The sequence below is a fragment of the Haemaphysalis longicornis genome, unplaced genomic scaffold, assembly GCF_048455015.1.
Source record: "Haemaphysalis longicornis isolate Haplotype H1 unplaced genomic scaffold, Haemaphysalis longicornis Haplotype H1 scaffold_1, whole genome shotgun sequence".
Lineage (NCBI taxonomy): Eukaryota > Metazoa > Arthropoda > Arachnida > Ixodida > Ixodidae > Haemaphysalis > Haemaphysalis longicornis.
Genome location: NW_027526203.1, coordinates 406,181,718 through 406,198,169, shown reverse-complemented (window position 1 = coordinate 406,198,169; position 16,452 = coordinate 406,181,718). Strand labels below are relative to the sequence as shown.

Below are 16,452 nucleotides of genomic sequence, written 5' to 3'. Positions count from 1 at the left end.
GGGCAAGCCCCCGATGGGTTTTATTTTCCCCGCGGACTTCAAGCGCATTGCTAAATTATTGGCAGGCCAGCGGCGCGGCCACCACAATTGCGATGTCATGGCAGCTGCTGGATTCCGCCTTCCTTTAGACATAAAATTTACGGAATCAACTGGTCGTAAAATCACAGTCCCGATTTTACGGAGCTCTCGATTTCACGAAGTAATTTGCGGTTCCCGGTGACTTCGTTAGATCTGGTTTTCACTCTACTTCACAAATAAGCCGCTTTTGTGAAGTCTTGGCCAATCCCTCTTTATGGATATGCTCACTTTGGTGGCAGGTTGAGGTTAAGGAAGGGTTTATTGATTTATTGGAATTGTTCATTGACTGAAATTAATCGCTTGTAATTATGGACGAAAATAAGCGTTTCGTGTCTCCTTCCTGCTCATCCAAGTGCAAACATCCGACCCCGAAACTTCCTACAACCGCCGCTTTTAGTTCACTTTGACCCCTTGTTTTTGAATTCACCTTTCAGTTGTCACCGTAGAGCGCTGGAGATGGTTTCATTCTGCCTATGCCTGAACCACGTCTAAAATAGCATCCTTCAACGCAGCGCAGAAAAGGCTTAGCTCATATAGGGCCTCCCATTTGTGGCCCCTTTTAATTACACCAGGTTGGTATCGTGCGTATACGAAAAGGGCGCGTACCCTATCTAGGAGGTTGGCCGACCTTGGTTTCTTTTGTCTTGACTTCCTCGAAAATACCTCATTTATGTACGCACAGTTTTGACCGAGTAATTTGAATTCAAATACAAAAAGTGAAACGTAACCCTTCCACCCCTCTCAGTATTTTTGAGGCGAAAGCTGGAACATAAAATTGAGTAACGTGATCGATTGGCCTAGTTGGTATTCCATGGTTCGGACAGTTCAGCGCAAAAAAATAGACAGGAACTGCGAAAAGGCACGACACAAGTGCGCTCTTTTTTTCGTCATTACTCACTCAAAATGCTTTCCAAACGCCTTAAATTGTCTTTGTAGAGTGCCCTGCAATCAAACAAGAACATTTTTTCCTAAATTTTCTAACCACGGATGATTGGCCGATTCCCTGATTGGGTATGGGACTTTCTCGAAGTTACAACAGAAATAACGACAACAGCAAAAGGGACAGCAAGGAAGAAACAAAGTGCAACTGCGGCTCCAAAACAACAAAATACCGGGGAAACGGTCAGTGTGCGTAATATGGGAACGGTCGACAGGCAGTATATCCCCGCGGCAAAAACGTTGGACCGTAGCCTCACAGGACCACATGACAGCAGTTAGATGGAACCGACGTTGGCGCATTCTAAGCGCGTTGCATCTAAAAGAAACAGCTGCAAATTAGAGAAAAAATCCGCACGTTTTTTTCGTTCTGTTTTCTCAAGCGCACATTGTTTTCTTCTTTTACCTTTATGAAACGGGGTCCAGCAGGGGGTGCTTCTAGAGGACACGAGGGGAGCCGAGGAAGAAGAGGCCGCCGCGTGGCCAGTCGCGAGGCACACGCAGGCACGGGCGCACGCACATCGAACATTCGAAGCGCACGATTCGGCCGGCGGGCGCCTGGGATGCCCAACTGCCAGCACCTCTGATTCGGACCCGAGGCCCAAGGTGAGCGCAGCTCCTGCCAACAGCCTTTTCTCCTTACCGCCTTCGCCTTCGCGCTGCACCGCCGGCCGCCAGTTTTTTCCCCTCCTCAGCGCTCGGGATGGACCCCCTGTCCATGGCCGCCCGCGAGCCTCGTTCCACACCGGCGCACCGGCCTCGGCTGAGGTGGCGGTGGTCGCCGCTGTTGTCGCTGGCCTTTTTTATGAGAAAGGTGGCGATCTGATCTCGGTGCGAACGGGTGCGGTAATACGAATTAGAGATGGGCTGGCTGCAGGGCCTTAGGGTAGAGCCGACTCCTCGGCGAAGGCCTGGCGTGGGCTGGTGGCGCCTGTTCGTCTTTCGACGATCCAATGGGTCGTATCGAGTAGTGGCGCGGTAGCGCCGGATTTCTGTCGATGTGGCGTTCTCTAAGTACGCGATAGGCTTGGTAGCCAGGTACCAAGTGGATCGCAGTGGGTCTCTCGCCGGCACCGGGCTCGGGGCAACACGTTTCGGAGAGAATTTAACGCGCTCTTCTCTCTTTTCTTCCGCAGCATGCTGAAACTTTCGAACCTCCTGGCCATTCTCGTCCTCCTGTCCCTGTGGAGCGGCTGCTATGGGACAGCCAGACGACGGAAACCTAAAGATGGTAAATGCATTGACAGTTCATATATTAGTGCGCACAATTGATTTGATATTGATATCTATACGGATATTGATATTGATAGCGTGCTGATAATTGAAATCGGTCGGTGCCTCAGACTTCCGCAGGGCGGTTGCTTTACAGCTGTTTTGTGAAATGTCTAGGTTTTTTTTCATGAGACGTGTCGTAATATGCCATGCCTAATTGTTGCGCGTAAGTACAAGGCCGCGTGTCGAGGTAACCTGAGTATAACTCATTGGTATGCTGTCGGTGGATGTCAATCGGGATTTGTGAAGTTAATATATCACGGCAAATTGTGTACACTCCGTCAAGCTCAACAGAGCGCTCGGGCAGTCTTCCCGGTTACATGAAAGCGTCTTTAACCTCCTGGCGCCTCAGCCTTTGGGTTCAGACCGAGTGGTGGGCTGGAAAATTGAGATCCCATAGCCCGCCACTTAAGCGCTGCGAAATTCCATCCCTCCAGTGATCAAGCGCATTCGATAAGCCTAACACGTAGCTGCAGACCTCCCCTTCCAAGACAGCCACATTGAAATGCAATAAGTATCGTCACAGGCAAAAGACAAATTCATCTATGGTGCCCGATGACGAGCGAACAATTTTGCTAGAGCAACAGCTCCCTTAGTGTTATTTAGGTGCTTGTCATGATTTCTGCCGATCTCGGAGTACGAATTTTTTCATTTTAGTGGTTGTAAGAGCTGGTTTTGGTTCATTTACTCCGCGAGCTTGCAATCGCCAGATTCCACGAGGCCCTTCCGATATCTGTCTGCCTAATCAATACACTGTTCTACTGACCAAAACGCAATAATAAACTGCCCCAAGAGTTTATTATTGCTTTTTTAGGTGTCACATGAGCGTGCCCAGTTTTTGCAACGCGCAACATTCTCTGTCAGGGTTGGGTGCTGTAAGTGCGGTATAAGACGTCGTACCAGCGGCGAAGGCCACTTGCATGTTTCGCTGTCTGGAAGCAAGGCTCGAAACCAAAATCATTGGTAAGGGCGCTACTGTGGAAATGACTGGGTTTTCAAACTGATCTACTGGAAAGTACATGACGATAATGAAAATTAGTACACCCATATTGAGTGCGCCGTAGGCTCTATCGCCAGTTTCAGTGGCCGGTGCGGTATCCGCCTGGTCCTAAAACGGTCTATTGCAATTTTCCACTGATCCCTCTCGTATGCAGGCGATGTTGTGGCACTTTTACGTTAGGGACAACGCTGAGTGCGTGCGCGGGTCTTGTGGGGAAGGGGGGGGGGGAGGAGGAAGGTGTTCGTTGAGTTCAGGGCGTAATGTTACGGGGGAAATGAATGGGCTGTCGATATACCAGACCGTATACGGACGCGCAGACGTGGCCCACAAATCGTCTCGGGACCATGCTGAAAACAAACCGGGCACGATATTCTTGCTGCATGCGATACTCTCAATGTTGGCACCACTGCACGCGCTTCTGGCTCCGCGGCGAAAGCCACTTGCAAGTTGCGCTGCCAAGGAGCAAGCCTCAAGACCTAAAGTGGCAACCAGATGAAGCGTTTTGCTCACGCCTGGCGGCCGTTGGCGTCTCCTAGCGGCGACGTGAAACGAACGCTGGAGAGGGCCAAATTCAAAAAACGAAAGATTCAATTCGACCAATTACACGGTTTTTAGCTAACGAACCATCAGGTAGATGTAGGCGGGGTAAATCCAGCGTTTTTCGCGTTGACACCAGGAGACGCCGCCGGCCGTCAGACGCGAGCAAAACGCTCTATGTGGTTGACGTTTTAGTCATTGGTTGCTACCCTAACGAAACTGATGCAAGCGAGACTACTAACTGGCGGATTGCGTTGCTTTAGCAGTCTGTCCAAGAAGTGCACTTCGGCATATACGGATTGTTCTATTTTGCACCTCTTAGTATCGTTTAACGTACGCCAAAATTTTGCTATCATGAGCGTTTTTTTTTCTTTTTGTTTTGCCTCAGCGAAAAATACGGCCACAATGAGTGTGGGTAAAACCCGAGATTTTGTGCGCAGTCCTTAGCCAATCCACCACCATTGCGGGGGTAGCTTTGTGACCTGCGTTCTGAAATATTTCCGCTGGTTTTCTTTGCTACAATTCAACGAAATTACCAATTGCTGCGTCCAAGAGAGCAAACATGAGGAATAACAAGGCCAGACATAAGATTTGAATAAAAAAAAATATTTGCGCTGCGACATCACGCAATGCTAAACGCCGTACTTGCATTGCTTTGGGTGACAGTGCAGGGCATATTTTCCGAATGCTGTGCTGGGTAAGGTCATTTAGGTTCATTGCAGTGAAGCCGGGCCAATAGTAAGAACCTGGTCCTAAAAACTAGGTTACATATCGCGTAGATATTTGATATTGCATCAAATAACCGATACCCTTACAATCATTTTCACGCGTGCGAACAATTTTAAAATAATGTTTTGATGGCTTCAGCTTGAGTACTTAGCATTTGTACTTAACGGTTCGTGACTGGAACACCTATTGTAGTTGCGAGGTTACGCTGGCCAACCAAACGCCAGTTGAAAGCGCCGCGATAGTCAAGGTACCGGCGACCAATGAGGAGCGGCTACGGCCCTCCAGCACAATTCTCGGGTTCATCTTCACCACAGTGCACTTGATTGAGAAATCTATGCAGCAAACAAAAAAAATTTGGTGAATGACGACCTCGAGAGTCCGATTTGACTCAAAAGTTCGGTCCACGCCGTGGCTCCACGCAATGCAAGCCTGAGGGTTTGCATTGAGCAGTGCCACAGCGCAGATCACATCTTTGAGTCCAATGGAATATGAGGTGCTTTTATTCGCTGCAGCTTTGTTGGTGACATTGATTGATTGTGAGTTTTATCGCGCCGACGCAACGCATGCGTAATGAGGCGCGCTGTAGTGGAGGGCTCCGGATCAATTTTGGCCACCTGGGGATCTGTAACGTTCCGAAATCTCGTACACACCGGCGTTTTCGCATTACGCCTCCATCAGAAAAGCTGCCGCCGGGGCCGGGAATCAAACCCTTGTCCTTGGGCCTAGCTGCGCAACGTGTTAGCACCTGAGCCTCCGCGGCGGGTCTCTTGGTGACATGAATTGGTCACTCGAGTGTATTGCGGTGAAGCTGGACCACGGTATTAATTTGGGGCCCCGCAATGTAAGAGTTCTTGATGAACTGGGTGAAAGCAGAAATCTGTCTTCCTTATTACTTGTTCCTTGATTACTGGGCGTCAGTTCTACGTGTGCTAGATATGTTCAGAAGCAAATATGTAGAGTTGCAGCAAATGTCGCGAAACGGGATGCTAGAGTTGATCGGTTAGACGAAGGTGCGCTACCAGTTGCCGAAGGATATCCGCACGGACTGTGTTTTAAATAACTGCGCAGTGTTTGTCAGCTAGTCAGGAAAAGTCGTTTGATCCCATGCTGCTACGCATGCGGGTTGGCAGGCGACCTACTAGCCCTTTGCCACGGCATTCCATGTCTCAGAACGAATGCAAAACCCAGCGCCCTATGACATATGTGTGAATTACCTTTTATGCAGCGCCCAAAGTTTAAGCCTAAAATTCAGTCTTAAACGTCTAGAAAATGTACAGCCTTGTTATATTCAGGCAGTCAGCCTGACAAAGAAAAATGCTGCAATTATTCATGGGAGTTTTGAAGAGGCTGCGCTGGAAATTAGGCGCTTAGATGCGACGCACACCTGACCAATTAGAGAAAAGGCTAACTAAAGGACTTAATTCATCGTAGTTCATTGATCTTGAAGCATGCTACACGTCATGCTCTGCCCGTCGTTAATGTGCTCCTCTCTGACTTCCAGTTCCGGAGGCCTGCAAAAATGAAGGCATTCGAGTGAGCGAGTGCCGAGCGTCCTTCATCACTGATATTGAGATCAGCGGAAAGCTCGACCGCAACTACCAGCGTACCAACTGCACGTGAGTATCCTATCAAGTTCATTTTCTTTACCCGTATGCGTGACGTCAAAGATGTCGGGTAGAGTCAACCGTGCTGTGACAATTGCCGTTGTTGAGAACGATTTTCCGGACATCTCGTTACGTTTAGTTTTCGCTGGAAGCAGCAGACGCAAACAAAATGTAACGGCGACACAAACGTAACTTCGACGCTGTTAAGGAGCCCGTAAAGTGAAAGGGTTGGAATGGGAAGATAGCGGTGAATAGGCACATCTTTTTCAATGTGATTAGGTATTCTTAGCATCAACGTACTGCCGCCTAATGAAGCTATTTCGCTCTCAGAATGCTAGTCCGCGGGGAATACCTTGCCCACACCTCCGGAAGCTACAGCAGGTAGGATAAATACGATACGACGAAAGGAGCACTCGAGGAGGAACCACGACATCTCTTTCTTTAGCAGGCAGACGTATTGATTAGAGGTGTACCTACTAAAGACGCGTTTAATGGTGAATTCGCACCGGCGCAAGCGGCCAGCGTTTACGTAGAATACAAAACGGCATCACGGCGTTGTCGAGAAAATTAAATGATTTAAAGCTTGAAAGGAATATGATCGACATGTCGGCGGTATGTACTGGTGTGTCTGCAGCAATAAAGCACGTTTAAGATCCGACAGACCATCAGCGAGCAATTATGCGTTACTGACGCTGTCGCTTTAGAATTCACCATGCATCTTAGGTCACGCTTAGAACTATTCCTTTCGCTGAATATGGAATTTCCGAAATATTTTTATTTGAGGAAGTTTTGCACCTTATTGCGAAGCCCACGGGGTCACATTTGTAGAGCTTGGTTCCCTTTCCCTTAGGTGTATTGACTGCAAGTGTTCCGGTTCGTGTTGATACCCAGAATGACTAGTTAGCGTGACCAAATATGCGAATATGGCGAATGACGAGGCTTTGCCTGTGATTAAATAACGCAACATACCGTAATAGGAATGATATATCATTGAGATTTCCGCTCGCTTGCTCGCAGTTCGATTCGACACGCCATGTGGGGATAAGAGGGTTGGTATTCATGCACAAGGCCCTGAGCTCTCGCGATTTTCGTTCTTCAACGGAGTTGTGATGGCATGAGGACTCGCGCACGGACGGCCGATGTCAATTGCCCCGCGAATAAACACAACAACGTGCCCATAGGCAATGTTTTTCATTAAGGTCAAGTTGGGGAGCAGGCACGAACACCACCAGTTTCTTTTCTAATGCCAAATTTTAGCGTTTTTTTAGATAGGAATCGGGTCCCAACTTTGCTGAATTTAGCTATACTTCATTAAGTTTAGGCCGAAAAATAACTATGCTCTAAAGAAATGTCTCTGGATCTGCTTTGCCACAATGCACCGGAATTACAAGTCACGGCGCCAGCGGGAAAAAATCTGGCAAGTATAGGTGCCCGACTATACATATTTAACCGCAGTGCTTGTCCCCTCTGGGCCTTGTGGGGAAGATACTTGGGTACATTCTTTAGAAGGCAGACCTCCCCCCCCCCCCTCCCCCCTCCCCCCTCTCCCCCCCCCCCCCCCCGTCTTCCTTGTGTGAAATGGTGCACAGTAACTATTTGTGTGAAATAGTGCTTGCGTACTATTTCGCACAAGGCCTATACCTTGTGCGAAATTGTACGGCAATAACTGAGAGCGCATTGATAGGAAACATTGCCATATTACCTTACAAGTGTAAATATAATTTCGTAGGCTATGCATGCTATGAGTTTTTTTTTTTTTTTACTGATATACGCGCATTTTTTAACGAGGACACTGTGTTTGAAATTTTAATTTCTCCCTGACCGTTTTCCCTGCCGACTTGCTGACATCGGCTTTGGTGACGCTCTGCATGTTCCCCGAGATAAACTTAGCGGACTGCTAAGGTATTTATTTTGCCCCTCTGCGTTAACAGTCAATGTTTACCATGAAATAGATGAAAATAAAACTTTGAACGCTGGGATAGCATATAAACATATTGCACGAACAATTGCTTTAGACGGTGTTCGAGGCGGTGGCCTCGAACGCCGCATAGTATTCTTTTTTTGCGCCCCTTACATGTAAATTAGGGCTCTATAAATCTTGTCAAATAATACATTACGCCGGTCAAACTGCGCAATTCAACAAACAATAACGGTTGGAAGAAATCGCTTCTGTATTTTCGAGGTTTACCGTAGAGGGGCTGCACAGCAAGACTTGTGCATTCTTGTGAAAGCAGCCAAACGGTATGAGCAACGAAAAGTTGGTTCTCACTGTAGTTCCTTACAGAAATTTGGCACTAACGCGGCAAGGAATTGCTCGAGGCGACCCATGCCACCGTGGAAATTATTGGAAGAGTAAATATTTGCATTAGCTTTAGTGACTGCGAAAATGCGTAAGGGAAGCTAAAATTACAACATAGAAAAAAAAACACTGAAAAATTTTGTCTTCGTTTCTGTGGACAGAAAAAGGTCCGATCCGGGATCCGCGATTTTTCCAGCCTTTTTACCTTAGCAAACACCCTCAAAATGGAAAAAAAAAAAAAATAACACTAGCGGAAGACGACTCGCCAAACGATTATCGTAAGACCAATATTCGGCAGATGACTATCGTCTTTCGACGACGTTTGCAGTGAAGCAAGAAGGCGGCCATTTTTCTCTTTGAAGGACGCGGGAGCCGCTGTTTCGCGCAGTGGGCCATTTAAGGCGTTCGCTATAACGAGCAGTCCAGCCGCTCTAGCTGCAAAGGAGCGCCGAAACTAAACGAATTTTTCCGCGGAAACTTGATATCGGGAACTTTATTTACGGGTTCTAAAAAAACATTTCGTCCATCAATCTGCCCGAAATGCCTGCGTGTTGTACAAATGATTTTGTAAAGACATAGAACGTTACTTAAGGTCACGTCCTGTTAAATGCGTTGAATGCAGGGGTCTAGCGGTGACTATTTGGGTTCAAAGATGAAGAACCACTATAACTCGCTATTTTTCCTAGCAGAACGCATTGTGAGGCATGAGCAAATGCCCACATTTCCCTTCTGTGAGCTCGCAGAGAACATGTTGCCCTGATTCTGTGACCCCAGTTCACATTTATCAAACTTCAATCATATTCTTCGTGTTTTTGTAACTGTAACATATAACAACAATAACTATAAGCATTTCAGCTTTTGCCGTGTAATTATGGCCGTTAGCCCAAAAGAGGGTGCACACAACTTGATATATGTGTTGTTAACAGTAGCTTTAAGGGCCAGACACAACTGGGTCTAGCCTGCTCGGAAGCTCATCCGTGTACTTGGTCATGAGGTCTTATGAGTAAACACAAGGGAATGTGTGGCTGCGTGGACGCGGCTCACATGTGTGCTTCAAACAAAGCTATCGAGGCTGTTGATGGGAAGCTTCTACATCGCGTATTGCCCCTCAAGGTGTACTACATTGTAATTTACGCGCAACGCAGCTATACGGATAGTTTTGAATTAAAATAACGGCGCAAGCATGAACAAATTAAACGTGAACGCTAAAAAGGGCCAACTTAAGTTTCGGGAGTTTACTCGACAGAAGCCAAATAATGCCCTTGCTAAATTATAGCAGCGAGGTATGAGAATAGGAGTAGGTAGATGTCTAACTACGCCGTTTTTTTGCTCCTGTAAAATGGACCGAATCAAGAAGTTTGCGTGCTAGGGTTCATATTCTTCGGCTCGTGTTTTTCTTTCCGTTGAGTGCGCATCTTGGGATGTGACGTGGACTGAGGCTAGTGATAAATCTCCTCTTAAAGGTTGTACTCGAAGCTGGAATGCTGCATGGTGACGGAGTACGGAGTGCTCGGCTGCTCAGACAAGGAGGTAATCAACAAGGCCATCTCTAACGCCATAAAGGAGCATCCGAGTTATGAAAATTGCCCCAAGGGACTCTGTGACCCGGCAACGGTCAACGGCAGCTTCAAGATCATGCGTGACATGGATGAAAACCTGCACGGCCGCGATGCCGTTTCGCGCCTAACGGGAACGCACAAGAGGAAAGTGAAGCGAGAGGTGAACCCCAATCTGGCGCCGCATGTCGCAGACACGAGCAGCGAAGCGAACAGGAGCTTCGTGGAAGAGCATCTCAAGGCACCCAAGCACAAGGGGAAAAAGAAGGGCGGCCACAAGCGAGGCCACAAAGTGAAGAAAAACAAGAAGCCTAAGCTAACCGCCGACTTGCCGAAAGACATGGCGGAACAAAACCACACCAATGACGAGGCCCACGCTGTCACAGCCAAGGCATCCGTGTCTCCGTCTGGTCTCAGTGAGGTTGGCCCCGAGCAGAAGAACATAAGCTCAAACCCTAGTCTGCCCGAAAAAGACACCAGTAACGTTAAAGAGCCCTCAAAAAGCGACGCTGTAAACGTGTCCGCCGCTGTCCCGTCTCAGCCATCGCCTGCCGCAGCACCAGAGAAAAGCGGAGCTGCGGAAAATGCTAGCGGGCCAGGGAATCTAACCGGCGCAGCAAAGCCAAAACTGGACGGGACGGCAAACCTACACATTCCCATTAGCATTGAAGTTGTCAAAAACCTGACTCTGTCCGAGCTGGGAAAAGCATCTCGGAAAGTTCACCGCAGGAGGAGGCACCATCGGAACAAGCAATTGAAGCCCGAGATAAACTCCAACAGCACGAAAGCACTCGCCGGAGAGAACAAGACGATTTTAAGCGATGCCACTCTCCACAACACCTCAGCCGAAAACGTTCCACATGAGCCCTCTCCCCTTCCCGGCGGACCTGGTGGGGCCGCTGCTGACCAGTCGAAGGCCAAATCTAATGACGAGAAGTTAGCAGGTTCGCGGGAAGCGACTGGTCGCGGCGGGGCGAAACCGGAAATCAAAGATAACAGTGGTGCCGCTTCGAATTCATCCTTGGCGCCGGGCGCAGACACATCGAGCAATGAAATTTCACATCGGCAGCCTCCAGCCACTGTAGGCTCAATTTCGGATGCTCCCAAGCGCTCTCCAGCAGCCGTCGCTGCTAGCGACAACGCAAAAGGCGACAAGTCATCTGTTAACACAAGTAAAAGTGATCAGTCAGCTTCTGAGCTTGCATCTGCTCCAAGTACGCACGAAAAAACGAGCAAAGATCAAGTGAAAGAAACAGCTGCCATCGACAACACGAGTTCCGCCGCCGTCGTTGAGAACCCCAAAAAGAATCTACCAGAGTTCAATGAATCGCACCCCTCTCGCGAAATTGCGCCAGCAGTTCCGAAGGAAGCAGAAGTAGAAAACGGAAAAAATAACGCAAAAGCTTCAGGTTCCAAACTCGGACTCGAACATGGCGTTAACAGTGGCTTTTCAAGTTTGCTGGGAGGAAGTGGCGCAAAACTTATGGATGATACTAAGCTTCATGATACCAAAGTGAAAGATGACTCCAGCAATGACACTCATCTCGGGAAGAGCGCTGTTGACGCATCTTCTCACTCGGATGCCGCACACGCCGCCGATAGTAAGGAGCGGAACGGAAACTCGAGTGACGAGAAGGAACAGAAAACCAACGAAAGTGGAAAGGTGGAGGAGTGGAAAAAATCCAAGTTGCATGACGTTCCGGAGATCAGCCTTGCTATTCACAGGCTAGAGAAGCACGGGAAGTCTTCCTCCCATAAATCGGAACCAGGTAGAGTCGGCAAAGAGATCAATAACCCGTCAATCTACGAGGGTGGCCACGTAGACAGTGCTAATGCGTCATCACACTGGGGCATGGTCAACAGCTCCGTAGCCGAAGGGCTACCAGCGCCGACAAAGAAAATAGATAACAAGACAAGTGCCATGGGTGATGTAGCGATAAACTTGAAGGACCCAAAGCAGGTTTTTGGAAGTGGGCCGCTCATCGAGGTAAAGGGCCACAAGGGCGGAAGCGTCGAGAAGCAAATGGTACATGTCTACGAAAGCGGAGAGTCTGTCGAGAGTGCGAAGGGAAAACATAGCCTGGTTGACGATCTGCTAGACCAGTATGGAGTTGGAGGCAGCGACTACGAATTTCGTTACGGAAGAGAACAGAGAAGAAAGCATAAGCAGGGCTTCCGAGATGACGATGCACCCAAGGTAAGGCGGCGGCAGTGGGATGGTGACGAGCCGTTTGAAGTTGACACTACAAAGGACCCATTCCAAGAGTACCCTAGCGTGAAGGATGGCGATCAAAGGACGGGCGGTTTGTACGTAGCAGAGAGGGGACGTCAACCCCCCGCTGACGAGAATGTGAGACTCGCTCGACACAAGAAAGTGCACCGCAGAAAGCCCGAGAAGGACTACAACTACGAGAATGTCGTGCGCTGGAAGCTGCTCGAGGAACTCGACAGTATTCTAGATCCGAAAAATTCTCCCGAGTTCGAGACGGCTAGAAAGCATACGGACGCAGAAATTGGTCGCGAGAAGGATGAAGATATGGATCAATGGAAAAGACGGATTGAGTCTGTAAAAGTTCAAGTTGAGGCCCAGTCTGGAAATCGTATGATGGGCAACGATGCCTTCCATCCTCATGACGCCGAGGCAATGCGGGACGGTGAGATGTTCTACCGGAAGTACCGCAGACAAGGGCCCCTTGTTTACGGTCAAGGTTTTGAGGGAGTGGAGCGACCTGTCGTCAAAGATCCGCTCATTCACCAGGCAAAGAAAAGATTCTGGATCGAGCGCCAAGAAAACGAGGTCACCAATGCTCCTGCCCCGACAGAGCGCCCTTCGGACGTCCACTTACGCCCACTCTTTGGAGCAGCGGCCGGCCACCAAGGGCAATCGACTGTCGCGCCCGGAGAGGTGCCTGCTGAGAAGCGGGAAGAAGTGTCTCTCTCCAACGGCACAGCCGCCATTGTGAGGGAATTTGCTGCAGCCGAAATAAATCCTCGAGAGATGTCGGCGAACGGCCACATGTCCCATCTGCACGGACAAGGCGGAAGGAGGCTGTCGAACAGGAGGGCTGCGAGAGCACGCCGCCTCATGGGCAGCCGGGCATCGAGGAGGATGCACAAGAGCCTCAAGGACACGGAGGGTCTCAAGATTCTCAGAAATGACGACCTGGCGGCCGACGATGACGACGATGATGACGACGATGCGGACGACGACGACGATGATGAAGAAGATGAGGAAAAAGAGGCTGTGTCTGTGAAAAAGTCCACTCTAATTGCTGTGGTCACCCAGAAAGGGCAGGTTGGACGAGTTGACGCCGCCGAAAGACCGCTCATGAGTTTCGGAGAAAAGATGGTCACCATGGAATCCACAAAGCCAACACCCAAAAAGGAACTGAAGCCCGCCGGAAACATTGTAAACAGCGCCGGTAAGTCTCTTCTTTAGTGTGTAATGCGTCTAGGTGTAATGCGTTGAAACCGTCTGCACACTGGAAGGGCGACAGTCATCCTTGGGGTCCAATACACCAATAAGTGCAATTTAAGAAACTAGAAGGCTTTGTGGTGCTGAAAATCAATGCAAAGAGTGCTGAATTTACTGACAACAAATCCCCCCCCCCCTCCTTGTATGGATTCTATTATGCTTCGAACCTCCCTATTCTGCGCCCAAAATTACTTCTGACAAATGTCCTACAAATGAATGACACCCAGGATAACGCGTGTAGGGGTTAGCGGGCTGCTAGGATGTAGCGCGCCACAAGTTTACCGCTTATACATTATTTGTGCCCCAGTACCATAAGACTACCATGAGTTTTCAAAAGTTCACGGTCGTCTTATACATTATTTGTGCCCCAGTACCATAAGACTACCATGAGTTTTCAAAAGTTCACGGTCATTGGTTGGGCTGAGCACAGCTACTTAACGGGTTCTTTGGGCTCATATCGCACACACCCGAACAATGCTAAAAAAATCTGAGAAATTCCCATTAGCTTCCTGTGTCACACCAAAACGGTGGAAGTGAAAAGAGGGGTTAATTGTTGTCAGTAAGTTTACACGTAGGTTAAGTGAAACACTGCACCTTTTTGACTACAGCCAGCTTCTGTTAATACGAAGTTCACGAGGACCGCGAGAAACTTCGAATTAAAGGAACTTCCAATTAACCACAAAGGAAAAAAAATCTACATTTATTAGTTGAAAGCTTTGTTCATGAAAAAAATCGGTAATGTCCGCCTGCTTCCGCTTGCATAATGTTGCTGCGGAAAATAAATTCTAGACTGTAGATGTGCGCGAATGCTTCTTCTGCGTTCTCTCCAGCGAAAAACCGCTGCGAAAGGGGGAGGTCCGCGCCTACATCAGCAGCGCAAGGTTGTGCCTCAGTTTGGAAATCGCAACTTCTCCAATTTTCAGATCGCGTCGAGCCCTTATATTGGAAAGTAACGTTTAATTAACTGGTATTTTTATATTTTTAAATTCCGTTTGCCGAAAGTTTTTTTTTCTCCATAGGATCGCATGCGGAGCTGACGGGACCCTCACTTCACTTCCAATTAACCGACAATTCCAATTGACTTCCAGTTATTGGGAGTTGACTGTACTTGATACATTTAAATACGTACTCTCCTAAATTCAGCTCAGTTATTCATATTCCGAATTTTCAACCCCATAGAGTCGCCTGACTGCGTCCCCGACACTTTGAGAGCACACACAGATTACTGCCGTGGAATCTACACGAAGCACCAACTTTCAATTGAAGAGGCGAGGAAGACTGCATCGAAGAAAACAATGGCGTGCTAGTAAGTATTCTGCCGAAACTTTTGTTCTCCCACGTCTTGCTATTCGTCCCTCCTTGTCGAACTGTTACATCTCATAAGTTTTTTTCAGCTCTGTATTACCTAGTGTTTCAGCTTTCAAGTTATTTTGCTTGCAGCCCTAAGATTTGATTCATATGACTGATTTGTCGCATGTGGGACAAAATTGTACAAGTCTATTCAATGCGCAAGCAGCTACTATCACCAAATCTGCCCCCTTACATCCGAACGCTTTCTGGTCAGTTTTTAAACCAGATTCAAGTATCTGAACCATGCAACTGTAGCCGAAAAGGCTACAGCAAGGATGAAAATGTAACGCAAAGTAAAATTCTAAATCATAGCTTTCAACTTACTCCGTAGCAGTATCGTGGGCTCACAAACACGACAGCCAGAAGCCTGACCTACGCTCGGAGGATCTTGAGAAATAGCTACGACCAGGGCATTCTGGAAGCTTACCTTTACAGAGAGGCATAAGCGGCTGCTCTGCGGTTGGCCTTTTTGGGGCGTCATAAAAATGAAGCTTCCCCGAAAAAGCTTTTGCGTGGAAATAGGCATATCGTAGCAAATAATTAGTCTAATAGGGGTTGAGATTATTGAAGCTTGTCTCTCCCATTTCCGAGGGATAGCAAAGCACCACAGACAAGCTAAAGCCCCGAATCGTTCCTGAAATATTTACAACTGTGAGGGGTATTTGTCATAAAGGGAAGCATAATTGTACATCGTAGACATGTTCGTCCTTACCAATGCACAAGTGACAAATGCCCTTCATAGAGCAACGCGGGAAGACCTTTACGGCCGTATCCACACGCGCAAAAAAATTATACACGTGTATCAGTTCGCTTGACCAAATTTATAAAGCATGCTGCAGCCACACGGGCAATGATGCCCTGCCGGTATTTTTTTTTTTTTTTTTTTTTTTTGCTTTTTAGAGAGGGGATGCTAATGCGTTTGAATTCATTAATTGCTGCTTCATGCGACGATCGCCAACAGGGCGTACTGATTTTAACCATTTTTGAAATCTGAGGGCACCTAAACTACGATGTTTCTGCCTCGTCTTTGCAGCAAACTGGAGTCCATCAAGGGTTGCTTGTCGGCTGGCAGCTATTTCTCGAAGTGCGTGGGATCGAACAACAACGAGTTCCAGGAGCTGCAGGGCTCGGTCATGAGCCAGATGCGGGACCTGCGGTGCGGGGCCAGTGCGCTCTCCAGCTCGCTCCTCATTTCACTCTTCGCGCTGGCCGCTAACTTCCTCCTACGTCGAGCCCACTGAGCGCAAGACGTCTTTCAACTCCTCAAAAGTGTAAATAAATGACAAAAAAAAAACCTGAAGGAACAGAACCGCAACTGGTTTACTGTGTACATGTGGGACTTGGCGTCACAATCGCCTTTATCTCACGCACCCATCTTCCCCTCGTAACGCAGACTGATCGGAGCAATGGAAGGGCTCTGTCTAGTGCCATCCAACGGTACTGTGAGCACTCCACTAAAGCGACGTCCCCTGGCGTTTTGTTGAAAAAATGCCGCGCCAGGCACTACTATGCCCTACAGCTACGAAGCCATCAAAATAAAATAACGGAGGCAAGGCCTGGGCTCGAACCACCGACCATAACAGCGCCCCGGCCTATCGACGGCACTCTAGCCACGG

General features: G+C 48.4%; 1 protein-coding gene across 1 annotated transcript; it reads left to right on the top strand.

Annotated features, from left to right (window-relative positions):
• The first annotated feature begins 1,717 nt into the window (after positions 1-1,717).
• LOC144161338 (uncharacterized) lies at positions 1,718-16,077 on the top strand. The gene is made up of 7 exons (XM_077692104.1): positions 1,718-1,782; positions 2,151-2,245; positions 6,054-6,168; positions 9,919-10,955; positions 11,526-13,433; positions 14,666-14,792; positions 15,870-16,077. The coding sequence occupies exons 1-7, from the start codon at positions 1,718-1,720 to the stop codon at positions 16,075-16,077; spliced, it is 3,555 nt and encodes a 1,184-aa protein (XP_077548230.1).
• The last annotated feature ends 375 nt before the right edge of the window (positions 16,078-16,452 follow it).

Coding starts and splice junctions, on each gene's coding strand:
- LOC144161338 (XM_077692104.1), top strand. CDS start 1,718: ATGGACCCCCTGTCCATGGCCGCCCGCGAGCCTCGTTCCACACCGGCG. Junction 2,246..6,053: donor ACGACGGAAACCTAAAGATG/GTAAATGCATTG, acceptor TCTGACTTCCAG/TTCCGGAGGCCTGCAAAAAT. Junction 6,169..9,918: donor TACCAGCGTACCAACTGCAC/GTGAGTATCCTA, acceptor CTCCTCTTAAAG/GTTGTACTCGAAGCTGGAAT.